The sequence below is a fragment of the Prunus mume genome, linkage group LG4 (assembly GCF_029339155.1).
Source record: "Prunus mume cultivar Tortuosa linkage group LG4, ASM2933915v1, whole genome shotgun sequence".
Taxonomy (NCBI): Eukaryota; Viridiplantae; Streptophyta; class Magnoliopsida; order Rosales; family Rosaceae; genus Prunus; species Prunus mume.
In genome coordinates this window covers 16972161-17000037 of record NC_142701.1, presented here as the reverse complement: position 1 = coordinate 17000037, position 27877 = coordinate 16972161, and the positions used below count along the sequence as shown (strand labels likewise).

The 27877-nt window shown below is 37.6% G+C and overlaps 4 protein-coding genes across 11 annotated transcripts; 3 read left to right on the top strand and 1 right to left on the bottom strand.

Moving 5' to 3' along the window:
* The first annotated feature begins 70 nt into the window (after positions 1 to 70).
* On the top strand, positions 71 to 9136 carry ABCI11 (non-intrinsic ABC protein 14). 5 transcript variants are annotated; one of them, XM_089051411.1, is made up of 11 exons: positions 85 to 334; positions 443 to 500; positions 785 to 864; positions 1174 to 1225; positions 1323 to 1456; positions 1932 to 2046; positions 2176 to 2262; positions 2424 to 2472; positions 2958 to 3042; positions 3797 to 3916; positions 4552 to 7130. In XM_089051411.1, the coding sequence occupies exons 1-10, from the start codon at positions 246 to 248 to the stop codon at positions 3873 to 3875; spliced, it is 828 nt and encodes a 275-aa protein (XP_088907537.1). In that variant the 5' UTR covers positions 85 to 245; the 3' UTR covers positions 3876 to 3916; positions 4552 to 7130. The 5 variants fall into 5 exon arrangements, with proteins under 5 accessions (XP_088907538.1, XP_088907537.1, XP_016649359.1 ...); XM_016793873.2 differs by lacking the exon at positions 4552 to 7130 and adding an exon at positions 7871 to 8204 and having other exon boundaries at positions 86 to 334; XM_089051410.1 differs by lacking the exon at positions 4552 to 7130 and adding an exon at positions 8427 to 9136 and having other exon boundaries at positions 88 to 334.
* Positions 4317 to 7237, bottom strand: LOC103330395 (regulator of nonsense transcript protein). 3 transcript variants are annotated; one of them, XM_089051408.1, is made up of 5 exons: positions 7112 to 7237; positions 6964 to 7030; positions 5708 to 6516; positions 4808 to 5090; positions 4317 to 4565 (listed from the first exon to the last, which is right to left on the bottom strand). In XM_089051408.1, the coding sequence occupies exons 1-5, from the start codon at positions 7115 to 7117 to the stop codon at positions 4546 to 4548; spliced, it is 1185 nt and encodes a 394-aa protein (XP_088907534.1). In that variant the 5' UTR covers positions 7118 to 7237; the 3' UTR covers positions 4317 to 4545. The 3 variants fall into 3 exon arrangements, with proteins under 3 accessions (XP_088907534.1, XP_088907535.1, XP_016649040.2); XM_089051409.1 differs by lacking the exon at positions 7112 to 7237 and having other exon boundaries at positions 6964 to 7036; XM_016793554.2 differs by lacking the exons at positions 4317 to 4565; positions 7112 to 7237 and having other exon boundaries at positions 4764 to 5090; positions 6964 to 7051.
* A 146-nt stretch (positions 9137 to 9282) lies between the features above and the next one.
* YSL6 (YELLOW STRIPE like 6) lies at positions 9283 to 14648 on the top strand. Of its 2 annotated transcripts, XM_089051407.1 has the most exons (8): positions 9283 to 9698; positions 10374 to 11001; positions 11209 to 11381; positions 11731 to 11828; positions 12012 to 12149; positions 12378 to 12567; positions 12834 to 12966; positions 13585 to 14648. In XM_089051407.1, exons 2-8 carry the CDS (start codon positions 10635 to 10637, stop codon positions 14520 to 14522), a joined length of 2037 nt encoding a protein of 678 aa, XP_088907533.1. In that variant the 5' UTR covers positions 9283 to 9698; positions 10374 to 10634; the 3' UTR covers positions 14523 to 14648. The 2 variants fall into 2 exon arrangements, with proteins under 2 accessions (XP_088907533.1, XP_008231092.2); XM_008232870.3 differs by lacking the exon at positions 9283 to 9698 and having other exon boundaries at positions 10147 to 11001; positions 13588 to 14648.
* Positions 14649 to 20607: 5959 nt separating this feature from the next.
* TCP20 (TEOSINTE BRANCHED 1, cycloidea, PCF (TCP)-domain family protein 20) lies at positions 20608 to 22169 on the top strand. The gene is made up of 2 exons (XM_008232869.3): positions 20608 to 21872; positions 21955 to 22169. Exon 1 carries the CDS (start codon positions 20727 to 20729, stop codon positions 21651 to 21653), a length of 927 nt encoding a protein of 308 aa, XP_008231091.2. The 5' UTR covers positions 20608 to 20726; the 3' UTR covers positions 21654 to 21872; positions 21955 to 22169.
* Positions 22170 to 27877: the final 5708 nt, after the last annotated feature.

Genomic DNA, 27877 nt, shown 5'->3' with positions numbered 1-27877 from the left:
GTTTTGATATTCATAAATTTTATTGTGATCTCACCGCACATATTTGTTTTGATCAATTAACCTAACTTACGTATATATCTCGATTTTTCAACTGATTAAAAAAAAAATCCTGGATTTCCAGGCCACCCTCCCAAAAAAATGGCCCAAACCCGCCACAAGCCCTTCAGAGCCCAAATCCGTGAGTGCTGTGTCTTTCTTGTATTGTTTGACAAAGCTCACCGTGCTCAGTCCGCAGACCGCGAAACATGGCGAGCTCTGTTTTCGCCTTCAACCCCTTAACAGGGCGGAGAGCGCGCGAACCAGTAACCCCAGTCTCACCCAAATCACGCTCAAGGCAAGTGTCTAGTCTGTCTGACCTTCTCATATCACATTTTGTCCAATGCGTTATTGACGTTTAGTGTTCACAATTCTATGATTATATTGGATTTTCTCGTTTTCACAGTTTGAATTTCCGAAACTCACACTCTGTGAAGTTCAAATGCGAGCACTCGTGCTTTGAAGTAAGTTTCCTTTTCCAACTTCGATTTTCTTTAATTTTATTATAATTTTCCTTTTGCTAAGTTCTTGATCAGTATTTTGAAAACATTCACAGTGAGGTAGGCAATGTGTATAATTATGGCTTGTCCATAGAATTTGGTTAAATTTCCAAGTAATGGCTTCATTTCCTTTAGATTTGATCATTGGCTCATAAGCTTGTGAATCTTTGTCTTACTTAAGTTTTGTGAAAGGAAGACACAGTCTATTAGTTTTAACAGCCGAAGTATTCAATCTGTCACTTTTCCAGGTTAGCAATGTTAGCTACCAACCTCCAGGGACGGAGCTTAGCCTTTTAAATTCTGTTAGTTTTTCACTTCCGGAGAAAAGGTACATATTTGTGGTCCGGTAGTCAATCTTTAGTTGCATGCAAACCACATTCATTCTGGCAAGCTTGTGAAATTTGGTTTATTTGATCCCGAGTAGGAATGCCTCTGTGCGGTAATATTGTCATGGATCATCCTCTGCCTCAGATATATTAACAGATTGTTTTATACCAGACCATACAAAGGATGTGTTAGATGCAATGAACTGGTTCACATATTGTCAGATATTTATTTGGGTTGGACCACACATATTCTGTGATGGGTGGAGCAGATTTTGCATTCTTAGGATAACTTGTTCACTTTGATTTGGCAGCTTTGGCTTAATTTTTGGACAGAGTGGTAGTGGAAAGACTACTCTTGTGCAGGTTGTGTGTTAATGTTATTGAAGGAACTCTTACTCATTATGTTAACCATCTTCTTTTTAAGCAGTTTCTTGTATATGATTTCCTCTCCCTCTTCCAGCTTCTTGCAGGGATAAGCAAACCAACTTCAGGTTCAATTTACATTCAAAAATATGGAAATGACGGCAATCCAGTTCAGTCTCCTGAACCCTTATCCTCAGGAAGAGTTGGCATTGTATTTCAGTTTCCAGAGAGGTACTGAATATTAGTTAAGAAACTAAAATTTGTTTGCAGTCTCTATAAAACATGATAAGGGTTTGGGGTTCTCTCTTGCGTATATTGAGAGTTACATCAGCATGTAGTCATTGGAATTTGTACAAAAGTAAAGTGTTCGGAGTTTCCCATTTTTGTCTGTACACTTATGTGTTAAATGAAAGTTGTATTCTTACAGTGAGATTAAAAATGTATGTTCATTGCTCTACTGGAAATATACCTTTTTTCAAGTACTTGACCAAGTTTGTGTATCCAACATCTTCTGTATGAATTACGTTTCTGGAACTTAATCACCACTGTGTCAAAAGGTTTTTAATTTTCAGCCTTTGATCGTGGTGTATTACCTTCTTATGTTCTTAAATTACAGTAATGTGCTCCCATATCCTTCATAGTCTTTGTCATGTCTGTTTGGTTTCCCATTTCCAAGTTTTTGATAATATGTCCCCTTTCAAGCTAGGTATTTTGTCGCAGATAATGTTCTTGACGAAGTTACATTTGGGTGGCCAAGACAAAAGGGTGATCTTCAAATGAAGGAGCATCTTGCTCTAAGACTCCAACGAGCAATCAATTGGGTACTTGTGCCCCTTCCCAACACGAACATTTTCTTCTACTTATTCTGGCATTTTTTTTTTTCCGTTGATGCTCACTATTGATAGGGTTTGGTTATTTTAAAAAATGATTAATTCAACTGATGACTGTAGGTTGGTTTAAGTGGGATCTCATTGGATAGAGATCCCCACTCCCTTAGTGGTGGCTACAAACGTCGGCTTGCCTTGGCAATTCAATTAGTAAGAACTTCGATTTAAACACAATCACAAACTCCAAATTGACAATGTAATACATATTAGATGACACCTTAACTTTTGGTTTCATAAAGTTCGGTCTTATATAGCTAGTTATCACTTTGGCATGAAGTCACTCATACTTGTCAATTGACCATAATCTTCAGGTACAAGTCCCTGATTTATTGATATTGGATGAACCTCTTGCTGGTCTTGGTAAGAAGATGAATTTAGTACCTTTGGTTCTACTTCATTACTGGTTTCATTTGCTCCTTCCATGCAAGTTGGACTAATGGAAAACTATTTTCGACAATCAGGCATTGAGAATGCCATTATGCTTTACCCGGGAAACATTTTTCACTGGCAACCAAGAGAGGCATTCTCTCTTTCACTCACTTTCAAACTGATCTCTCATTCATTTTATACAAACCAACTTCCAGTGGACATAGTGACTGAACCAAATTGACCTAACCAGTTGTGCTTGGCTGCTGGCTTCAAAATTTTGTATTCTAGTTTTTCTCTGGAAAATGTTGTCATAAGTTTGTTTGTTTTTGCTGAGAATTCCTATTCTCCAAATTGTTGCATTGATGCTCATGCTTCTTTATTTTTCATGTTTCATTTTCTTCTTTTTTTCCTGCTGGGGAGGAGGGTTATATCTCTGATCCTTTATTTGATATTTATATAAACTTTTGTTTGATCAGATTGGAAGGCACGTGCTGATGTTGTGAAGCTTCTAAAGCATCTAAAGAAAGAATTGACTATACTTGTTGTCAGCCATGATCTCAAGTCTGTTTTTTTGTTTCCTGATTCTAACTTCTGATTCTTTGTTGTTGTTCACTTGTTATATGTTCATTATTTCACTTGGTGCATTGCCTTGGCGACCTAGGTAGTGAGAGATTAATTTCAACTTTCTATGAAATTGATAAATTCAAAGTTTTAGTATTGCAAGCTATCATATATGGACCCAAATGTTTGCATTTCAACAAGGACATGAATGTGGCTCTATGAAGTTGAGAAAGCTTCTACATTTATTTCTTGTCATAAAAGGAGGTGCCAGATGTAGCAACTTTCTTAACTTTGCAAAGAAATTTTTGTGCATAACTAGAAGAAAAAGTGTGAGCCTGGTATCAAAGTCATAAAACCTGTGCAAAATAGAGTGCGAGCCTGGTGTCAAGGTCGTAATGTGTCCTATTAGTATTTTGTTGAGCAATGTGCATATAATTGTAATTGAAAGCCAATGGACTAATTTAGAATTACATTTACATTACTGAATGTTTTTTCAGTTTCCAAGTGGTATAAAACGTTAATGATTATTGTTGCAATGGTTTAAAGGGCATACCAAGTTAGCTTAAAATGCACTGTATTTAGATTAAGGTGATCTTATTTTCCTAAAACTATAGCATTAGCAAGTTTCATAATCTAGCACCTAGGGCCTTCACCCATTTGGAATTATAAACGAACTGTATTACCTGGTCTCTTGTTTTCCTCTTGTTCTATACATTTTGTGTTCTGCTTATGGGAACTTATAATGGCCTTTCAGAGAGTTAGCAGCTATAGTTGATCGATCTTGGAGGATGGAGATGGGTGGGATTCTTAGGGAAGAGCCCCTACCGATTTGATTTAAGCAAGATGGTGCTGCCTCAACATGGCATGCTGTGAGGTTTGACTCTTTACTTATATTTACTTCTGACACTCATGTCCACGAATTTATGGTGCTACCTATTTGAATTGGACTTTGAACCATGTAGCACGTGAACAGTAGTGCTTTGCCTGGATAGTGGGTTCCTAAGAATTGATGCATTAAATTTGGATAACCAATTGTGAAACCATGGTGTGATGTTTGAGAATATTTGTTGATATCCGCCTCTTTGACTAAGATCAAGTTTCCTCAATGTCTGATAAGAATATATGATGTTCAAACAACACAATAGGCAATGAAAAAAAGGGTCTGGTTACATAAAATATGGGATGCACCATATAGTATGCTAGTAACTGGAATACTTATTCAAGAAATTTGAGATTGGCTCTCAGGTCTGGACCATTCAAATAAGACTTGTAGATAATTGAAATCTTTATTGATTGGGAAAGAAATTTAGATAAAACTGAGTCACAACTTCAACACACTGAGGAGAGATGAATACCTTCTAGTCTTTTTTCATTTTTTCTTGAGTTCATCAACACTCAATCACTCATAAATAAGTACATGAAAAGATATTATTATCGAACACAACATTGGCATTCTGTCTCAGAAAGGATCAAGACCACTGACTTTTCTTGCAACTTCTATTGCTACAGCTCCAACACCAAGTCTGCAATGCAAATAGCACGAAGTGGTTAAATATATTCATAATAGACTCAATTTTGCAGATCTTGACTATACTTCATAATAGACTCAATTTTTCATAGAAGACTGATGGTAGAGTATGAAATTTCTGTTGGGTGTTTTGTACTTTTTGTTCTCCTGGATTTTAGGTTTTCTGTATCTGATTTCTCAGACCCAGTGGGAACTAATCAAAGTATTTCATGGTATAGGATATAAAGTGATACTTACAGTCTGCATCTGTTTTAATCCAGTGCTCTCCCTTTCTTCTAAAATTGCTGCCACTCAGCCTGTATTGGGGCAAGTTCATGTATTTCTTACAATGTTCAGTCCCCCCCTTTATCATTGCCCCTTGAGGGAACCTTCTGTTGTCTCTGCCCATGAGCATCATATTTTCACGACAACCACCATGGGCGCTGGAATTGTTCTTGTCCTTGTATTTCTCGGCGTCGACAAATTCTCTTGCAGCTGTAGAGCTTTCAGGATGGATCCTTCTGTGGAACATACGTAAGATCTGCATGCCACACAAAAAGAAACGAAAAAGTTGAATGTGAAGTGTTATCCACTTTTTTCTTTTCCCAAATCTAAGTGAAGGCAACACCTGGTGGTTTTCGTCAAATTATTAAAAGAGAGATTGTTGTCTGATGAAGACATCTCATGGAAACTCTACTGATTAGTTTGGATAAATAAGGTTTCTGGCTGGATGCTAGGTTTTACAGAGATCAGTAACTTGGAAACAACACCTTCTTTTGAGTGTATAAATCACATCCTAAGACCTAAGCATGCTAGCAGGGACGATTTTCATGCTACATTTTGGTTCACCCAATTAATTTATCTCTGGTGTCAGGGTCACATCCTTTGTGTGTGCAAAAAACCATAAACAACCATTGGATCTCGCACCATTAATGTTTCTTTGGTCTAGATGCTGAAAATCAGATCTTTGATAGCATCAAATTCTTGTTTTTTGACTTAGCTGTGCCTAGGATAGCACTGATACAATCATTGCAATGCAATGATGTATTTATATATGTATGTACACATCTACGTACATGTGTGTGTGTGTATGATGCAGAGACATCAGTCGTGCTGTTTAGCTGTGGGTCTGGGAATATCTAGTTGTAGGAACCCAACCTTATGGGGTTTCTTCTTGGTTGAAACAGAATCAGATGCCTCACCAAATTTCTTCCTGGTGGAAACAGGATCAGTTACATCGCCACCAGTACAAGGGGCAGAGCTTTTCGAAGAAGCATGGAGTTTTTTTATGATCTTCTTCATGAACTGCATGGCAGATGTATGCTTATGCTCGGATTTTATATCCACACTCTCACTTGTCTGCTTACAATTTTCAGTTGTCATCTTTGTCCTATCAAACAGCTCTTGCAGTGATGTCTTTTCTTTCTTTGCTTCTATTCTTGTGTCTGTTAGTTCAATTGAGGACCCAAAGAGATATTCTTTGAGCGGACATACCACAGTTGTCGTCCAGTACTCTTCATCTTCAGATTCCTCCATTTGCTTGCCATTGAGTGTAATGGTGCTAGCATGACTGTTCCTTGCTGATGATGCACGAACCCCTTCTTCCTTTGTCTCCGCCTCAAGGAACTTTTCTAGCTCATAGCTGATGAGCTTCAAGTCATTCTGTGTCACTTCTGTTTTTTGCTCAGTTAAGTTCTCTAAAGTTGTTGCAAAAGTTGGTGTTTCCGGCTCATTGATACTTGGTTCAGAGCCAAATGTTCCAATGGTGAGAAAGCCATGAAATAGCTCTGAGATAATAGCAGATGTTTCTTCTTCTCTATTGGCTTCAGATTCAGAAAAAGATTTTTCTTGGTCCCTTTTAGGTGGCTCCAAGGATGTAGATCCATAGCTGGAGCCAAAGCTTGACTTCATATAGGAATGTTGATCATCAACTGATGGCTGAGCTGAAAGGAAAATACCAGGATCCCCTGAAATTAGGTACAAAAGGAATCAGGACATGTGTGAAAACAACAAATGAAGAATGGCTTGATCTGTGTATATAATCAAGTCATCTCAGTGGCTGCATTGTTGCTGTAATAAACTGGTCTCTCTGATGGTTGAGTAATTTCATTAGTTAGTGCAACGTGTTTGGTGGTCCCAACATAATTCGCCAATGAGAGATATCAGGTGGACACTGTCCACAAGAGATTGGTTGCCTCAGCAATTTGGGGTTCTGCAGTGCCATATGAAGATCAAGGAATATGAACTGAATGCTAAGCCTTGACTGCAGCGTTGTATATTATGATCAAGGATTTATTATGCTAATATTTGTAACCTGATTTATTTGAATTAAAAGTTTTGACTGATGTCTGGCTGCGGCATTATTTAAGATGTGGGGCAAAAGAAGAAAATTACGGAAAAAGTAGTAGGAATACCAATACTGAGATCCTTGAGAGGCTCAATGCTACCGTGCCGAAATTTGTGGTGCACCCATTGTAAGAACTGCATGAATGGAATGCAAAAATAAAGTTTAAAGGAATGAACATAGCTCTTATTCTGAATTTGGTAAGAGTTTACACTTACCTTCATTTTTCGTGTCGAAGGGCTTGATGTTATATTTTTCTAGTAAACATTGAAGATAGAAAATAGATGTAGGTTTAGTTTGCAAGGAAGATGAGCTTTAAAAAGAGATGATAGGAGGAGTGGCAGAATAAGATCTTTTCATTATGACTTCTGAACGAGGTGGAAGTCACTCGTTGCTAGAAGGGTCTGAGGTGGTTGAGTAGAGAGACATTTAGAAAGATACAAGATTGTGGTTGGCTGTTCTTATCAAGACCAAATCATGTAGACAAATTGAAGGGTGGTTTGGATACCTATGAGATTGTTCTTATGCGTATTTGTGCTTTGTTGAAGTGGGTTGCACAAATAAGCATTGATGTTTTATATATGCCACTGCAAATATGATTATTGGTTAAATTGTGAAAGCTTTAGATAAGCTTTGTACTATATTTTCATATACGATGAAAGCTGCTCAATATTGCATTGAAAACTGAAAAGTTAAATGCCTGCTGTAGGTTCTAGAAGTTGAATTAGAGTTTACTCGTTACAATCTCATGTAGGATCCATGAGTTATAAATGGACTTGTGATTTATGAACAGGACAAGGGTAAACTCATTTTGCTTAAACAACACATTGATGCAGCTCTGCTTTATGCTTAATTTCTCTCTCTTTTATTTATATTAGCCCAAACCTTTCATGCAGGTATAATTTGGACAGTTAATAGCTATAGAGGGGTTTAGATTTGACCAACTGTCGTACTTATCATGTCTAAGTATCTTCCAGATAGAGGAGGCACCAGGAAAAAGTTGCTGGCCCAGAAATATTAGCATACCCCACAAGTTTACTCATCTCTCGAAGTTGAGTAATTTGGGAAGGATAATGCTGCCGTAGGCTTAGAGACAAAGCCATGCATGCATGCCTCCATCTTTGATTCCTTTTACAAGTGGGCTTGATAATTACGCAAGACAAATGAAGTACTAAAGAGATCCTGGGCAGAAAGTATATTCATAGTTTATACATGTAAACTGATTTTGTGATTTCGCTTCAAAGCATTGAAGAACTGCTATTGAATAATTGTTTTTATTATTATTAATGACGGGAATCGATATTTGACTGCGACTGTTCTTAATGGTGCATGGTAGGTAAGTACATACAAAGCATACTTAGTTTGGAATCTTACAGAAATTTCGTTTCCGGGGCATGCTTGTCTCTCGAGTATGGTTACTGGTGCTACTGGCAAATAATGCTTGTTCATTTTCTGTGAGCTAAATGCAGTTGCCTGAATTTTGAATGCATACAATTAGACTTTGTTGCGTCACTTGAATTATTACTATTGCAGAATTTATGCATGCAAAGGACTTGTTGGGCAGAATTCCAAAGGCAGAATAGGGCAAGTAAAAAATTATGAAGGTGCAAGCAAATGCGGAATTTGACAAGAAGTGGAACTGGTATAGCATCTTTGTTTGTTTCTGTTTGTTTTTGATTTGGTTTTGGTTTCCTTTTTTCATGAAATGATGTTGAAGAGGAAGAGTGGTGAAGGAGTCACCCTCTACTCTATAATTGCGATCATGACGAATTAATTAATTAATTGAGACAAGATCTATCAAAATTCCAACCAATAGGGAGCGCTCTCTCCTCATATCGGGTGCTTGGATTGGGGGTATCCTAATTCTTTGCTAACCAACGAAGAGCTAGAATATGAAAGAGTTGCCACTTTTGGTCGTGGAAGACTAAAGAAAAAGAGAAGAGAATCACTCACCACCCGTGACACCTTCCATATACCACCACAACAAAAGCAAACTCAGCAAAATTCTCTGCAGGAGGATCCACCACAAGCATCCATGACCATGTGAGTTAGATTTCGTATCCTGCATTTTGTTTTCTTTTTTCTTTTGGGTCTGATTCTCATTGGGCAGTTGGAGTATGTGTTCATCTTCATTATCGTTTTTGTATAGTACGGAGTTATTACATGATCACCCTAATTATTGTTGGTTCTTATTTGTATGGAGCTATTTCAAAATGATAAGACCCCCATCTTGCAGGTGTAAAGTGTATGGGTCTAATTTCCTTTATTTCTCCTTTAGCAGTTGAGCCATCCATCATACATACTTTATTAGTAGATAACCAATTTGGTTTATAGATGCATTATCATTATGGATAAATAGTTCATGGTTGTTGCATTTCTTAAATGCTTGGCAATATATCTCTTAGATAAGTTGGGGTATTTTTTTTCTGTTATTGGCAATGTAAAATAATCATCAAACACTACTCTCTAATGAAAAAGAAAAAAAAGAAAAAAAAAAAAGAGATGACACATTTGTTTTTCCTTAAGTTGTTCATGCACGTGTCTTTTTTAAGATCACGCGTTTGTTCTTGTCTCTCATGTTTGGGTTTTGGATGGTATTGGCTATTTCAATGCTATATTTGTACGCTCTTATAGTCCTTATTATCTTTTAATAAAGCATCTCTTCCAACAACAAAAAAGTGCTAATAACAAATGTTTTATTGTGTGTGGTTTTGTTTTTTAAAATGAGGGTGTATTGGATTGACTCATCTTCTGGACTAGTTAAGAGATAAGGGGATTGACGAAGCTTACATTTGGATCTCCAAGGTGAAGAGGGTGACATTTTTGTTGTTATGGAGCATTGCAATGGGCCAAAGCTACATCCCATGATCCCATCTTTACTTGACAGTTCTGACCAAAATAATACTAATCTTTTCCTTGACAGTCAGTCTAGTCAATTTACAGTTACCTTACGTACTGTGCCGTTTTAAAATTAAAAATTAAAAATACAGTTTCTTTAATTTTCTTTTTGAGTTATTTACACTATCATTCCTTGAGGTTTTTGAGTTTTTCACAAAATTACTAGAATCTCTGAGGTTTTAGAAATTACATAAACACTCTTTAAGGTTTTAAAATTATTTTCTCAAAATTCATTTATGTTGATTTTTTGTTCAAAGATTGATGATTTTATATATAAAACTTCACCAAATGACAAAGTTAGCTTTTGAGATTAGAATGCATATACATTTATTGATATTAATTTTTTTCATTTGCATAAGCGTTTTTTTATAATGAAATTTTCTGGATGAACAATCAACAAAAATGGGTTTTATAAAAACAATTTGAAATCTCAAAGGCGTTTTTTATAATTTTCTAAACCTTGAGGGGTGTTGTGAAAATACTAAAAACCTCAAGGATATTTAGTGTAAATAACTCTTTCCTTTTTCCCCATTTCTTTAGTCTCTATACGTGAACCTACTCAGAATTTATAACAAAATACAGTGAATAAAACGCCGAGACACGTGGCATAAATTGACTTGAACAAACTTTCAAAAGGCTACGCAACCTTTCCTTCTCCGGAAGACTCCAACTACCTGTCTGCACGTCTGCTCCACGCCGGCCCATCCTTCTGCTCTGCCGAAAACATAACACAATCCCAAAAATGTCAACAATTTAAATCTTGACCTTCATTGAAATTGAAATTGAAATCCCTATTCATTTTCCAACAATATACACCAGAATATCCAAAAGCTCATCACAGTCATGGGGACCGAGACAGCGTCCGTGGGGATATCAGAGCCGTTGCTTCACGATTCGGACAAGATCAGCCCCCTTCAGTCCGTCGATGATGATGACCAAGTCCCCGAATGGAAGGACCAGATCACGCTCAGAGGGCTGGTGGTGAGCGCGCTGTTGGGGACCCTCTTCTGCATCATCACCCACAAGCTCAATCTTACGGTCGGGATTATTCCGTCCATGAATGTCGGCGCTGGGCTTCTAGGCTTCTTCTTCGTCAAGTCCTGGACTGGCCTCTTGTCCAAATTAGGGTTTTCTGTTGCTCCCTTTACCAGGCAAGAAAACACCGTCATCCAGACCTGCGTTGTTGCTTGTTACGGCCTCGCTTTTAGCGGTAACTCTCTTTCTCTTGTTTGGATAATTGCTTTGTGTTCTGTTTGTCACTAAATAGCCATTAATCAGTGTGAATGGCTTTTTTTTCCTATTATATATAGCTCTTACTCTCCATTTCCTGTTTGTTAATAGTTAATATGGGCATTATGATGAAAATGTTTTTCTTCTTTCTGGTGTGTAATCATATAAATGTGAAATGAATTGGCAGGGGGATTCGGTTCCTATCTGATTGCAATGGATGAGCGAACATATAATCTTATTGGTGCTGATTACCCTGGTAATCGGGCAGAAGATGTTAAAAATCCAAGCTTGTGGTGGATGACTGGTTTCATATTTGTTGTCAGCTTCCTTGGCCTTTTTAGTCTTGTTCCCCTTCGCAAGGTAACTACTTACTTCATGGATATGGATAATTTTTCGGTGCTACATACATATGGGTTTGGTTTTGAGCTAATGGTGACTGTGTTGCTTGTGACTTAAGTTGGCTCCGGGTGTTTTGCCCTTACATCTATGGAATTGTCTTTTTAATTTGCTATTGGCATGCCTGATTCAATGTATATAATGTTGTAATTTTTAGACCCTTTGACAGAAACATTTGTCTCTTAATGCGTATTCGTTGGCTAGGCCTTTTTAATGATACATGTTTAATATGCCTGTTGGCAACCATGTTTCTTTTTTGTTGCATATTAGTGTTCGTATGTATCCTATCACATCTTTATTCATGTGATATCAGGTTATGGTCTTGGACTACGAACTCACGTATCCCAGTGGGACAGCCACAGCAATGTTGATAAATAGTTTTCATACTAACACTGGTGTAGAGCTTGCTGGGTAAAGTCTTTGTCTCAACTTTATGATATGTTCAACAGTAGTCCACTTTGCCACCACTGGAATTGGCCTTAATTTTCCCCTTAAAAAAGTATATTTAATAATTACTTAAGCCCTTTGTAGCCATTTTTACTAAAATGGATGCATCATTTCCAACTAATGATCTTCATAGTTTTGTTTTTGCAGGAAGCAAGTTCGTGCTCTAGGAAAGTATTTAAGTATAAGTTTAATTTGGAGCTGCTTTAAGTGGTTCTTTAGTGGTGTTGGAGATTCATGCGGATTTGACAACTTTCCTAGCTTTGGGTTGACACTGTTTAAGAACACGTAATACAATTATATTTTTGGTTTTCTTCATGAATCTTCTCTTCATTCTCACTCCCCTCCCCAATCCCTCCCTTTCCCTCCCTCTCTTTCCACATGCATTCACCCCTTGTTCTTTTGGGCTTTGACCTGGATTTCATTTGTTAAGTTCTTTGGAAGTGGCATAAGTAAGATCCACAATATTTAATGAAAGTGAAGTTGTTGATGTTTTACATGACTCGCTTCATGCAGGTTTTATTTTGACTTCAGCCCAACTTATGTTGGATGCGGTCTCATATGCTCTCACATAGTCAACTGCTCAGTTCTTTTTGGGGCTATCTTATCATGGGGTTTTCTTTGGCCATTAATATCACAATATGCTGGGGACTGGTATCCAGCAGATCTTGGTAGTAATGATTTCAAAGGTCTTTATGGATATAAGGTATTATGGATTATTTTCATTTGGGGCACACTACCTTTGATTTCTCAGGCTAATTACATGAGTTTAGTGTAACTTTTTGTAGCCTGGATCTTGTTGCATTTCTTATGAAAAACATCTAAAGGTAGAGTAAGGAAGCATGGTACACACACACACATTCTCTCTCTCTCTCTCTCTCTCTCTCTCATATTGGTATTTTTTGGTCATCCTCTCTCATATATGTGAATTTGCTCCAAAGGTGATGTTCTGACCCATTGTGTTGTTTGCAGGTCTTTATTGCTATTGCCCTCATACTAGGGGATGGTGTCTACAATTTGGTGAAGATTATAACTGTTACTTTCAAGGAAATACGCAATAAGAGTAGCAAACAGAGCAACCTTCCTGTTGTTAATGAGGTTTTAGGTGAGTCTTTGTATGGTCTCTACAATTTCATTTTGTCACTCTTCACACTCCGTATATGGAAGGCGTGTATTCACTCCACTGATGTTTGAACTGTATGTTTTTCTTCCTGTAGTAGTGTTTGTATATGAGTAATCTATTCTATTCTAGTTCTGGCATAAGAATATAACTAGCTGAAGAAATCCATTGTCATTAGGAATTTAGAGGTATATTCTTTGGCTTAGAGTAGCAAATCTATGTATTTGCTACACAGGCAGTTTATTCTGCTAGATATAGAAACTAAAATTATGGTTCTCTATTGTATTCAGATGCTTTGGGCATTTTCAGTACAGAGTCAAAATAAATTTTAATTTTAGTTGTCAAGGCAGCCTTTATTGGTAAATTTCTGATCAATATAATATTGCGACATATTGTTAGTATTTTCTGTACGACTACATGTATTATCCTAGTATTGCTTTGTGAGAAGATATTGGTGGATAACCTGTCCAAAAGAAAATAGAAAGAAAGAGGGGATAGCATCTCACACTTGGCATAGTATGAGTTGATTAAAGTTTGCATGTATCTTAATTATGAGGAAACCTGTTTTCACCTGAAGACTAATAGTTGTTGATATGTGTTAAGCAGATGGTGACAGTTCTGAAGTTACACTGGAGCAGAAAAAGAGGGAAGAGGTATTTCTAAAGGACAGAATACCAACGTGGGTTGCGGGTACAGGATATGTGGGCCTAGTTGCAATATCTACAGCAACAATGCCAATCATCTTTCCACCTCTCAAATGGTATTTGGTTCTAGGCTCATATGTCCTTGCTCCAGCCCTTGCCTTCTGCAACTCCTATGGCACTGGCCTCACAGACTGGAATTTAACTACAACTTATGGGAAAATTGGTCTCTTCATCATTGCTTCGCTAGTTGGACGTGATGGTGGGGTTATAGCTGGGTTAGCAGCTTGTGGGGTGATGATGTCCATTGTCTCTACCGCAGCTGATCTCATGCAAGACTTCAAGACGGGCTACCTCACTATGTCCTCGGCCAAGTCTATGTTTATTAGCCAGCTAGTGGGAACGGCCATGGGCTGTGTGATTGCTCCATTAACATTCTGGTTGTTTTGGACTGCTTTTGACATTGGGTCACCTGATGGTCCGTACAAAGCACCGTATGCTGTAATATTCAGGGAGATGGCAATACTAGGCATCGAGGGCTTCTCAGAGCTGCCCAAGCATTGCATGGCTATGTGCTGTGGTTTTTTTGTGGCAGCTCTGGTCATAAACCTCCTGAGGGATGTGACCCCTAAGAAAATATCACAATTTATTCCTATTCCAATGGCGATGGCAGTCCCGTTCTATATCGGAGCATACTTTGCCATCGACATGTTTGTTGGGACAGTGATATTGTTCATATGGGAGCGATTGAATAGGAAGGACGCAGAGGATTATGCAGCGGCAGTTGCTTCGGGTCTAATATGTGGTGATGGGATTTGGACAATTCCATCAGCGATCCTCTCTATTTTCAAGGTCAATCCACCCATCTGCATGTACTTTGGCCCTTCTTTGAGCAGCTGAGTTTAGTTGCTTGGACTTTGTAAATAACTACTTAACTTATGTATGATTTAATTGACCGTAAACTTATTGGGGTTCCCTTGCCCTCCATGTACATTAAATCAAACGGTTGAATACTTGGAACTTGTATGGCTCGTGTCTCGCCTTTCAATTTTTTTTTTTTTTTTTTGTTTGGGTTCTTTTAGGAAATATGCACGTATAAATTAGAAATTAGAATGCCTCGTACTTGAGGTTTTCCGATCTTTTTCCTATTTTTGGGATAGAGGGGCTAACCCTTATAAAAACGCAAAACCAAATGGGAAAGAAATTATTTTCGTTTCCATGTATGTATGTTGCGGTATCCAGCAAATTAGATTAAAGACAATTGTAGCTAGCCATTATTAGGTCAGTTCGGACGTTGCATTTGGTTGACAAACCAGAGGAAAACTGGAAAATATGGCAGTGTTGTTATTTCAAGTAATTTTGGTATATCAGTCAGTGTTTTGGATAGACTGGTGCACTACATATTTAGGTATTCTCTGTGTGAAAGGGAAATCTAGTTCTCTCCACAGCTAAAGCCAATAAGTAACGAAAATACTTCACTTCAGTGCGATGCGTGCATACATTTTTCTTTTTGTGTTTTTGATTAATTATTTTTACATATGTGTTAAACTACGATTTACATTAAGGAAGAGTAATAAGTATATTCTATCTAAAGAGGGAGGGAAGCTATTCAAAATTCTGAATTTAGCAAACGAGGCGCATCACATGGCAAAGATTGGTTGTATTTATTAAGTCCACATCCACTTAACACTTAGCTAGTTCCACACTTGCACTGGATTGGATTCTTTTCCATCCCAATTTTGATAGAGAGACATAGATGTATGATTCTCAACCACCCATTCTCCATTTATTGGGTAATGGGATATCTAAAACTATTGCCATCAATTCGTCAAGTAACATCATCTGTGAAAAAAATAGAAAAAAATAAATATATTTCCTTGGAATATTGTGAACTTTCGTGCTTTTACTTTTCCAACAAATTAATCATATGTTTTTATTTTATTCTTCAGAGGTGAATAAAAAAAGAAAACCTTATCTATACTTATTTCTCTACAGCTTTTCTCTAACTAACTTTGTGGACTTTGACATGTTACCAAAAAAAAAAAAATTATGAAAGCCTGAATATTCATAAAGAAAATGACAAACCTTAAGAAGAAAATAAGAAGGGAAAAAGCAAAAGAAAGGGATGGCACACACACACACACACACCACACACCACACAAACAAGAGAGAGGGACATAAGGATAATGGTGAGTGATCATGATGAGGTGAGGTCTAGACATCTTATCAATAGCCATTCACTTTCAGTTAGAGATTCTGGGCTGCCTGCCTGCCTTTATTGATTTATTTATTGGAGAGCTGCTTAGCTCAGGCTCAGCAAGCAATTGGAATTTGGAGAGCTGCTTATATCTTAATGTGGTGGTGGAAGTGGAACTTGCGCTTTTCCCATTTCTCATTATTCTTCCTTCCTAGCTTTATAAATCTATATATCGATGAGCAATGAGTCCAGCAACCCTATATCTATATATAGGATTAGAGATATTATTATATATATGCATCATGCATGGAATGGAAACCTATAACTCTCTGACAGCTAGACAGCTTTTATTATTTTGAAATTTTTTACATACGAATTCAAGAAGAAACCCCCAAAAAACATATATGCATATACCTGACCTACATTAATTTGTTTTCTTATAATACCTTGATTGATACACAGGGAATTTCCAGGATCTTTCCTCCCCTCATTTCATTCTATAAATTTTAGGCTTAATATGTTATGTACTGATGTTGCGAAGCATCCTCCTAAGTTTTTGTGTGTGAAATTTTAACGCTGAGCTGACTGAGTAACTGCCTGATTTCCTTTAATTTTTTATTATTGGATATTCCAGAGATGGGAAAAAAAAGAGAACATTACAAGTTAATCTCTTTTCAGAAAGAAAAAAAGAAAAAAAGAAAAGATAGATGGGAGTTGGAGGCTTGAATAATGATTAAGACAAACACAGAGCCAATTAAGCTTATCTCTTTATGGAAATTAGTCTTAGAAAAAACCTATATGAAAATGAAAGCAAAGTTGTTTTCCCATTGAAAGCTTTGAATTCATAAGATATTGGGTATGATATTTCAACAGCTAACTTTTGAGGAGGGGCCTTCCTTGTCTCCATGATGGGAAGCACAAGTCACCATCCATTCAATCACCACCACACACATACCCATTCACACCATTATTATCATCACACATAAATCAACAGGTCTTCTCCACACCAAAGCCCAAAGCTACACATTTCACACACACAGAAAAAAAGGAAAGAGAAAAAGTCATACTGCTCTCCAACGGGCCTTAATTAAAGTTGCTTAATTAGTAATTAATCAAGTTTATCAGTATTCAATATATATATATATATATGACTGTACAGTATGCCAGTATGCATGATGAAGCTGCCCTAAACAAACTAAAAACTTTAAAAGAAAAGAAAAGAAAAAATTGATCCCCACTACGGTGACCAAAGACTGCATGCAAGAGCAAGCATGAGCTCTGTGCATTCATATTCATCATGCAGTACAAGTCAATGCGTTAGCTAGCTACATTTCTAGTTCTAGTAAGTGCTGCAATTCATTAGGGTTCCATGACTTGTCTTTGTATATGTATATGTATGGCCCACGAGCCCATGACCATCCGTGAGAGTGGTTTTCCCCAATATACGACTAAGATGATGAGTAATATATATAAGTTATGAATCTCTCTCTCTCTCTCTCTCTCTCTCTCTCTCTAGATTTAACTTGATTGAGTTCCTGATTAAATAGTAAAAAGGGGAAACAATCATACCAACTTGCAAACTTTTGAATTTTGAAGAATTAAAGCAACTTTGGACCAACTAATTAAACCCATTCTTGTGGACTGGTTTATACATCACGAAAGCGATACAAAAGTTTGTTTAAAAAAAAAGAAAAGGAAAAGAAAATATGAAATATCGCGACGTTCCTTGAATTATATATTTATTTTGAGCTTTTCCTTCTTTTTCCAGGCTTACTAGCTAGCTAGCTAGCTTGAAAAGATGACCTAGTAGATTAATCCCACACGCTAGTTTGCTACAAATCTTTAACTGCTGTATGTAGAAACTGTGCAGATCGTTAAACAACTGACAACGTACGGCATCGACAATAGCAATATAGAAAGGGTCGATCGATAGACCTGAATTTGCGCATTCAATGCCTTTTCTCCCCGTTTGTCAATTGATATTCATTTTCATCAAATTCGTGCATGGCACATGTCATTGCATTTAATGATTGTTTATAACAACTACCATGAAAAAGAAGAAAACAAAAATCTTCTAGTAATATAGTGGCAAGTCTTCATAAGTCAGTTGTCAAATAATCTCTCTCCCAAAGAAAAAGTCTCAAATTTGGTTCAAGTCTCTCCTCCTTCATCGAATGTTGTCTATAGCAGCTAATCAGAATTTTAATTACAAGGATTTGCCCTGTTGCACACACACACATGCTGATGTGTGTCACAAATAAAATTCTGATGTAGAAGGAGAATATGTATATGTGATTGTGAGGTTTGAAATTTAGATTATAAGTTGCAATGGGGTCTAGCATAATGGAAAATGGCATTGACTTATGGATTATCGGTTTCAAGTTCGAATCTTTATAACATCTTGGTAGTGTGTGTGTGTGTAAAAGTCCTCTCTTCCGTCTAGTTTCAACTATCGTTTGTATTAAAAAAAGATTATAAACAAAAAATGAATTAAAGAAGTGAGCTAATGTGCATTGACTGCATCATCTTTTAAGTGCAAGCGATAGTTTAACGGAATGACAATTTTTCACACACATGTACACAACTAAGATGTCATTAAAGTTCGAATCTAAGACTTTTAATCTGCAAATCAAGGTTTTTTTCACTAGACTATATCTGCTGGCTTGACTGCATCATCTTTGATGCTTCAATCTACAATCCAAATTGTACAACGATAGTTGAGATATGGGTTGTGTAATAAAAATTGGACTTGGCACATCTTCTTCTTCTCTGTTTTACTTTTAAGTAATGCAAGAAAATATACGTGTGTGTTTCTTGTGACTTTGGGTATTTTGATGGGCGATGTCTATTAATATAATCCCTTCAATTATGAACGGTAGAGAACACACACACATCACACATGCACCTACCTTATCAAAAATAATAATTCCCTTGTTGGGTTTACCCATATTTTATTTTATTTTTTTGTAGCTAGTAATATGACATACATGATATGGTGGACACTAAGACATAGAAAATCGTTTTCCAGGCATAATTGAAAATGGGTTATCTATCCTCTTTGAGAAACTGGGCATCTTTATTCTCCAAAAAAAAAAAAAAAAAGCATCTTTGTCGTGCGAGAAATTTAAGGGACTCCTTGTCATTTTGCTGAGGTGTTATTGGCATCCAGTACTCAAACCATTTATCATTGACAAGTGTGTACACTACACAGACAGTACATCTCTCTTGCACACAGACTTACTTTTCTCTTCAATTTGTATAATCATTCTCATTCAGACCATATCAAATTGAAAGGGAAATACACAATCACGATTAAATTGGGGAAAATATTGTTGTTTTGTGGTTATGTATACTAAACCATGTAATATTTTTCATATAGAAAGCTCATGTGTTTTTTTTTGGGGGTTAATGACGACTCCAGACAATATGCTTATTTTTTTTAAACCAGGAATGAACTTTAGTTTAAGTTGTATGATGTTATTATTGTATGAGCCCTTAGGAGTTAAAGATTAAATCCTTCGGCCGTCGGGGCCTCTTTTGCAAATAACTTTTTTTTTTTCATCACAAATGCAATGCATTCGTGCCTCTCTTTTTTTTAACTGAATTGAAATGAAAATTTATCTTTTACCTTTAAAGAAACCGATAACATACTAAATTCACATACACTATACTAGCAGATCATTTGCATCTTCATCTTCTTAATTCTGAACATTTTGATCAACCAAAAAGGAAAGAAAAAAAAAAAGTAATCTGTTTTTTAAAATTATATATCATCTGGGTCCAGAAAGCAATGTCTAATCTAATTGTAAAAATCCAATGTAGCACACTCCCATGCGAAGTAAGATTTTGTAAATGGTCCATGAACTGTCGGAAACTGGAGTATGAGGCCCCAGGGTCCCACTAAGATAGTATGATTCCCCTTAATCTAATATCTCCGAACAAGTAGTAGACTAGAGCAAACAAAAACAAAAACAAAACCTCACCCCCTTTATATATGTAATGTAATGTAACTGCTTACTGCTGCAATGCAATGCAACAACATCCTTTGTGGTCTGTGTCTGTGAAAACCCCATATCTTTAGCTGCTGCTGCCTGTAATACATGATCCCATTATAAATTTTATAACTTTGTTTTCCAGTGGCTTTTAAAAATTTGTATCATTTTAAAAACATATCTCAAGGATGGGCCTAGAGAGCCTACAAGAGTGGGTTAGAAGCAAAGCCATTCATGAGATGCCAGGTGTCGGAATCTCAAGCATCCAGCTTGGCAGTTGAGTCCCTTACAAGAGAAGAGATGGCATCATATATTGGTTGCTGCTGCAATTATTATAGGAATGCAATGCAGTGCAGTGCAGGAGGAGAAATTATAATAATGAAGGGAGAGGAAAGGAAGGGAGAGGGGAATCCATGGATGGATGGATGGATGGATGGACCATGGCGTGGTCCATATGCTATGACTCCATGGAATGTGGGAAATGGGCTTTTGATGTGTCTGATGATGATCTGATCTGACTGATGGGCAGATGAGATGAGATGAGGTGGTGAAAATATGAAATTGGCAGTTAAAGTTGCTTTCATATCTGCGTAGTCAAAACTAGCTACAGTGTCAAAAGGAGTAAGAGAAAAAGTAGGAAAGAAAGGACAGTTTGGAGAGAGAGAGAGAGAGAGAGAGAGAGGAGACTCAAACAATGACTCACAGGAGGAGGGAGTAAAAAAAAACCAAACCCAGTCTACCTAGAGTTAAATTTTGACGATGGGGTACATTTGGATTTTAATATTTTTATGGTTTTGTCTTCTCATTCTTTGCCAAAAACAGTGAAAACTCATGAAAGTCTAGGACTTTTCAGGTCACCTTCTTCAATCAAAGAGGACCCCTTTTTCTTTTTGCCTTATTTTTTTTTCCCTGTTCATGGATCCCAAGGGCTCAAAGCAGACACAAGAGATACCCAGCTTCTTGAGCCTCCCACAGCCTCAGCAACAGCAGCAACAACAGCAGCAGCAGCAGCAGCAGCAGCCCAACATGAGTGAGAACAAACCTGCTGAAATCAAAGATTTCCAGATTGTGATTGCAGACAAAGAAGAGGGGAAGAAGCAGTTGGCGCCCAAGAGAAGCTCAAACAAAGACAGACACACGAAGGTTGAAGGCAGGGGAAGGAGGATACGGATGCCTGCTCTGTGTGCAGCAAGAATTTTTCAATTGACCAGAGAATTGGGCCACAAATCTGATGGGGAAACCATACAGTGGCTTTTGCAGCAGGCCGAACCGTCGATAATTGCAGCCACCGGGACCGGTACGATACCAGCATCGGCTTTAACAGCGGCAGGAGGCTCTGTTTCACAGCAGGGGACTTCTCTATCAGCTGGATTGCACCAAAAGATTGATGAATTGGGGGGGTCCAGTATTGGGTCAGGGAGTAGGACCAGTTGGGCAATGGTAGGTGGGAATTTGGGGAGACCCCATGTGGCCACTGGGCTATGGCCCCCTGTCAGTAGCTTTGGTTTCCAGTCATCATCTGGTCCATCAACAACAAATCTGGGCAGTGAGAGTTCAAATTACATGCAAAAGATTGGCTTTCCTGGCTTTGACTTGCCTGTCTCCAACATGGGTCCTATGAGTTTCACCTCAATTTTGGGTGGTGGGAGTAACCAACAGCTTCCTGGCTTGGAGCTTGGGTTGTCTCAGGATGGTCATATTGGGGTTTTGAACTCACAAGCCTTGAGCCAGATTTACCAGCAGATGGGGCATGCTAGAGTACACCAGCACCAGCACCAGCACCAGCACCAGCACCAGCACCAGCCTCCTGCTAAGGATGACTCTCAAGGCTCAGGACAGTAGAACATTTGGTCACATTAGATTCTGTGAAATTTGGGAGGGACATGCAAGCAGTAGCATTTTGTTGGGAGACTGAGTTTGTTTTTGGTAATGGTATTTGTATTGTATAATTGGAAAAGAAAAAAAAAGTGAGGAAAGAGATACTTGAGAGAGTTCAATAGGGACTGGATTTGTTTTGCCCCTTCTTTTTCTCCACTGCATGACTCAAGTCTCCATATACAGGTGCTTCTGCTTCTGCTTAATTTTTCACTGCTCTTTCTGTTAGCCAAAGGGGAATTGATTGTTAAGAGTGTTGCTCGTGCAGGTGGGATTTTGCACGGTCAAATTGTTTGGGTTTGGACTTAGCTGCTGCTTTAATTCAGAGGTGTGTTGATTATAGTGTAAGGCATCTTTAATTATTTTGTTCTTCACTGGGTGTGGATGAAGTGGTGCTCGGTTTGTTTGTGAAAATTTAAACGTAGAGTTCTATAGTCATACTTATCCAATTTCTTCATAGATCTACTAAAGGATTCTTAGTTATCTGAGATCTTCATTATGTTCTGGGGCAATTACCTATCCAATTATCTATCTTACTACTACTACTACATGCAAATTAATTGCTCTCTCATATCACTTCCAAAGAACACCTCTCTAGACCAATCTCATTTTGTCTTTTATAAGTAATTTGATTTTTTTTTCTCCATGAATTCTTTGTTATGACAACAGGGACTCTTTTCTCTGACTAACAATCTCCATCCACAAACTCCGGTATGTTCAGGTCATTAGGAATGAATTTTGTATGTTTTACATCCTTTGTACACATGATATTTTCTACAACACAATTCATGTGAGCTATGTTTAAAAATAAGTGTTTCTTGTAGGCAGGTGAATGAGTATTCCTTTAAGAATGGCAGTCTTAGAACAGCAAATTGTGAATATCTCCTTCATTGAACTGACTTTATCTTCTTTGCTACTTTTTCTAAAAGAACCTTTAATTCTCATTCAAGGACCTTCCTTGGTCTCAAAGCAGTAGTGTCCTTTAAGGGCTGATAGCCTTGTGTCCTGCACCGTTGCCAACTTGAGTGTCCAAGTGCATTGCAATCCCTGGAGATGAATATTACATCCTAATGTATTTTGGGCCAGAACTTCAAATAGGAACTCCTCTTTTTTCAAGTCACTATGTAGCTGTGGCAATCTATCTGGTTTACCCACCTTAAATCTATCACTGATTTTGGCTAACATTATCGCTAGTGCAATTAGAAAACTTATCGAGAATATGCTAATTGACTTACATAACCAGAAATTACTAGAGTCTGCCAAAGAGCCTCACTATAACGAAAAACTTCCCGTATTTTCTTTCTTTAGAGTTTCTGAGTTGCATTATCTGTCATTTTATACTGACCACTGTGTCCTGTATCCCAATTGTTGTTTCATCTGTACATAGCTTAAGAGCCATCAGCCATGCTTGAAGTTTACATAGAGCCATAAGCCATTGATGAAGAAATAGAAGTCATAGGATTAGCACTTAATGCACATACCATTGCCTGATTTGTGAGACTTTGTAATCATCAGGTAGATCAAGTTTTGCCCTTGTCACACAGTAGAATGGATTGTCTTTGGTGTTTTATAAGGAGTATCAGGGGAAATGTTCTTGTTTTAGTGTCAGCACTTATGAAGGAAACAGTTAGAACTCCGTTCGGTTTTCCTGATGACATAAACTTGTCAGTCAAATATGTTCAATTATCTTGATTGCCATTACTATCTGGAGAACTGTTTAACTAGGGACTCATCAAACTTGTCTCGCCTTGTTGTGGAGTCATCAGATTGATCTTTGTCTATAAATGCAAATATCTATCAATTCCAACCCTTCTCTAGTTTGAATAGTTTTTCTGTGAGGTTCACATATGATCATTCTGGACAGATGATAAAGATGTTGCTTGGCTACAAATTGTTATTAATGATGCCTCCTCCAACTTAAGAAGTTGCGAAGAACTTTAATGTAAAATTCAGAAAGTCTCTAGGTGTAAATCATGTACTTCATATAAACCAAGATAACTACCCCGCAAAATTGTCACAAAAAGAATGTTGGCGAATTTCCATGTTAGTAGTTGAGAGGTTTATCTATGTTTGGAAAATGACATTTAAGGCTGTAGTATGCTTTGCATCATTGCCCTCTCATTCATTCTTGTAGTTGACATTTAAGGTTGTCATGGTCTGTTCTTTTTTATGGAATCTCTTTCGGCTTCTGCCTTATCTCCTTTATTTGTTATTCGTTGCTATTATTGTGGCAGCCTATAAGGTCAAAATGTCTAAATTTTATAAAATTGACGTTTACACCAGGGTCTACTAGAATCAACAGTAATGCAATATCATCACATTGGACACCACCTAGTTTGCCTGTCAAAACCTATGGTTGATCATGTTCAGCTTAGCCAATTGAAACACCAGGAACAAGAAAACCACTTTTCTATATGCCCTGAGAAAAATGCCACTATGGTGCAACTTGCATATCTCACTCTCACCCCCTCCTCTTCTCTTCTGATTGTTGTTAATTAGATCTTGTTCAAGCAGCTTTCACAAACTTACTTTGACAACAGTGAAGGACTTTTGTCGGTGCAAAAGAAACTTTTGTGTGTTTATGGAGTGTCGAACAATTTTTGTGGTGTTAGGAGGAGTAAAATGTGTTCTTGTATTACAAACATGCTGCAGGTCTCTCTCTCTCTCTCATCAGCAAATTAACTGGGTGTGAAATGAACAAAATGCATTATGCAGATCATACTTGCGCCTTTTCTGGGCCTTGGATTGGAATCGAATCGTATCTTTACGTATAAAATAAAGATGTCCCTCAAGGTGAAGGACAAGGTAAATAGCCAAGGCATGGTGCTCTGTTTTATGGGCTTTAGTTTTAGCTGAACTGTCGGTTGCCATCTTATTAAAGAGCGAAAAGGCTATAATGAGGGCTTAAAGTGAGGAGGTTATTTGAGGAGGTCAAATCTCACCATCAACAAATGTAAAGAAATCATGAGACTTAAATATTTTAAATGTTTTGACGGTCTGATCGGTCTTCTTACTTTAACTCCTCACTTTAACTCCTCATTGTAGAAGCTCCCATTAAAGAGTGAGCGAGCTCGTAGCTGCTTGCTATTACCATGAAGTTTCGCAATTCGTCCTTCTTGACCCACCATTGACGAGGCAATGCAACACGTTATTGCCCATTACATTAAAATTTACAACTCAACTACCGCTACATTTGCTCGCTCTCTCTCTCCAATTTCATTTATTACCATACATTAGAAAGAGAAAGCAGAACATAATTATTAATTAAACAAAGGGACGAGGAAGCTTTTGTCTTTCGGTTTGAAAATTGATGATAGACAGACAGTCAGAGGGACCAGTCTCTCAATAGTAAATGTGGCTGGCAAGCAAGCACTAGTTGAGTTGAAGTCTCGTGTATTAGTTGACTCTCAACTCTAAAGTTGTCCTTGATGATCACATTGGCTGGCCACAACAATGTTTTAGTTTTAGTTGTGCAGAAGACGCCTGGTTATAAATCCATAAGTAAATAAATTCATAAATAAATTACAAGTAGTTGGGAAGGGGAGGGTTTGAGGATGATGGATCAAGTAAATCATAAACCGGGCTCTTTTTCTTGTTACCTCACCTCACGTCATGAGCTTAAAAGACATACAGTCTACAGACACGCGAAAAAAGTCAAGTAAAGCTCATGATGATGACAATATGTGGTGTGCAGTGGTGGTGGCCTGGCCTGGCCTCAACATTTTCTCTTCTTTCTGATTATTTTTATGGTTTTGGTTTTGGATGAGACTAGAAAGTGTTATAAAAGGGTCCATGTAAGGCTGACCAAATAAACCAGAACCCACAAGTTATTACTCACTAGGGAGGAGGAAGCCCAAGTCATGTATCTGTCTGTATGTACCTAAAAAGTTGCACATCAAGCCCATAAACACATGAAGTTTGAGCCCATATGTAATCATTTTCCTTTACTCTTATTTAGCAACAACCTAACCAGCAAAGACTTGGAGGATAATATTTTTTGCTATCTCCGGCCAATAACGTAATAACACGTAGACAACTTTTCCACATATCATTGTGTTATTGGTTGAGGATAACAAAACAGTGCTATCTCCGTTTCATGTAAGGTTTTTTAGTGAGGGGGAGGGGAGGAGGTTGATTGCTTGCAATTAATGTTCCCTACTCCACATGGACTCTACCCTTCTTACATTGGTTGACATAACTTAATCTACCAGACTATTGATCCTGACGTGAAATATAAATATATATTATATTTGGTAAATTGGATTGGAGTGGATTATTAGTTCTTATCGTTGTTTGATATGCTGAGATTGAAATTATTAAATAGCAAGTTTTTTGATATGCTGAGATTGAAATTATTAAGTAGTACAAGAAGAATCCGACAAACGATGAGTGGAACTTATAAGAATTGGCTTAGAAAAAACTTCAAACTTCAATCCTATCACTACATGAGCATGATGGGCTCTTATAATGAGTGTACCAATTGCGTGAGGCGAAGAGTGCTGACGCCCTTTACAACATTCTGCTGACGCCGTAAATTATACTAGTCTACGCACACCATCTGAATTCTGAACCATTCCATACATAGGAACAGGAGTATTGACGTAGAATTGAGACCTTGTGGGACCCTTGTCTTGTTTTTATGAGCCCACCCCAGCACCAGACTTGGTGTGTAATTATGTATATGCCCTCATGGGCCCCATTCCATTTCCTCCTCAAGTACCCCAAGGGCCAAGCCGAGCTAAGTTAGCTTCTTTTATTCGCTTCGCATCTGGCTTTTTATGCATTAATTAGCAGATATTTCACAGCTGTCTAGCTGGCAGGATGATGATGCTCCTCCCTCCGTGTTGATTATGCCATGCGGCAGAGAGAACGTTCATTCAGGTTGTGATGCGAAGTGGATAATGTTAAAGTAAAGATATATATATATGCACATGTGACATATGTTTCACATTCTTCCTCCATGTATGATGTATGATGTATGATGTATGATGTACATTGTCCATAGGACCATACCATAAATATCTAAAGTAATAGAATTTCAACTCCTGAATCCTTATCTCATCGATTCTCTTATTAAAGTTAGAAAGAGAATCCAGGTTACCTGGAAATGGAATTCTCATGCATCCACTGGATTCTATAATTCATATGCTCTCTCTAATTTGCCATGGAGATATATTTAATCAATTAAAAGTAAGTATATATGCCTTTGTCGACCTTTATATTCTTTCCTTAGCTCAGCAGCAGCAGCAGCAATCTGCTACATACCAGCTTCCTATACTATACTTAATACATGTAGAGGAAAAATGAGTGTACGTATATATATTTATATAGCCAAGACTGTAGCTAGACTGTACGTATGCTTGTTTTTTAGTCCAAAACAGTATCCGTGCTCTGTAGCGTGGCATACTCCACGTCTGTGGCTTCTTTATCACACACACACACACACACACACTCTCTCTCTCTTCCATGCAGACAGCACTAGTGAGATAGATAAGGTGCTTGCTTGTTCATTAGTATTATATTCAGTGGTGGTGGCGAAGGCGATTGTTCAAATTTGGACGGGTTCGTAGTACCAGAACCAAAATGAATTAATTACGAAATTTATCCCTTAGTTAAGGCCCTAATAAGTCAGCTTCTTCCTTTATAAGTTTATTTGTCGGTTCAAACCCTACATCCACCCTAATTATTAGCATGCTACATTTCAAGTTTCACGACAACACCTTTTTCAAGTAACTACTACTTTTCTTTTTCTTTGGGGTGGGGTAAGGGGTGGGGTGGGGTGGGTTTTTGACAGGAGGATGACAAAACCCTAATATATATACTCCTATCCTATCCTAACCTAATTGCTAACTATTCTAATATTTTAAAAGGTTTATATATCCTGCACTAATCTCTCATTTATTCTCTTTCATACGAGTAACGACATGGCAAACACAGAAATAAATTTCTGATTTTTTTAAAGAAAATTTACTCTACATTACAGGCTTTGGCTCATCGCTTGTGATTATTTGTTTTTTTCACTAATCAAAAAACAGAAAATTGGAGTAGAGATTATTTCTAATTCAAGTTCAACAAATAGAAGGTTAGGCATCTGATTTTCGTGGGCAGAAAACCAGTGGCTCACGCTGGAATTGCCGCCACAAATAACGGCAAATCTGCCACCAAAATGTAGTCAACACGTGCCTAGCCAC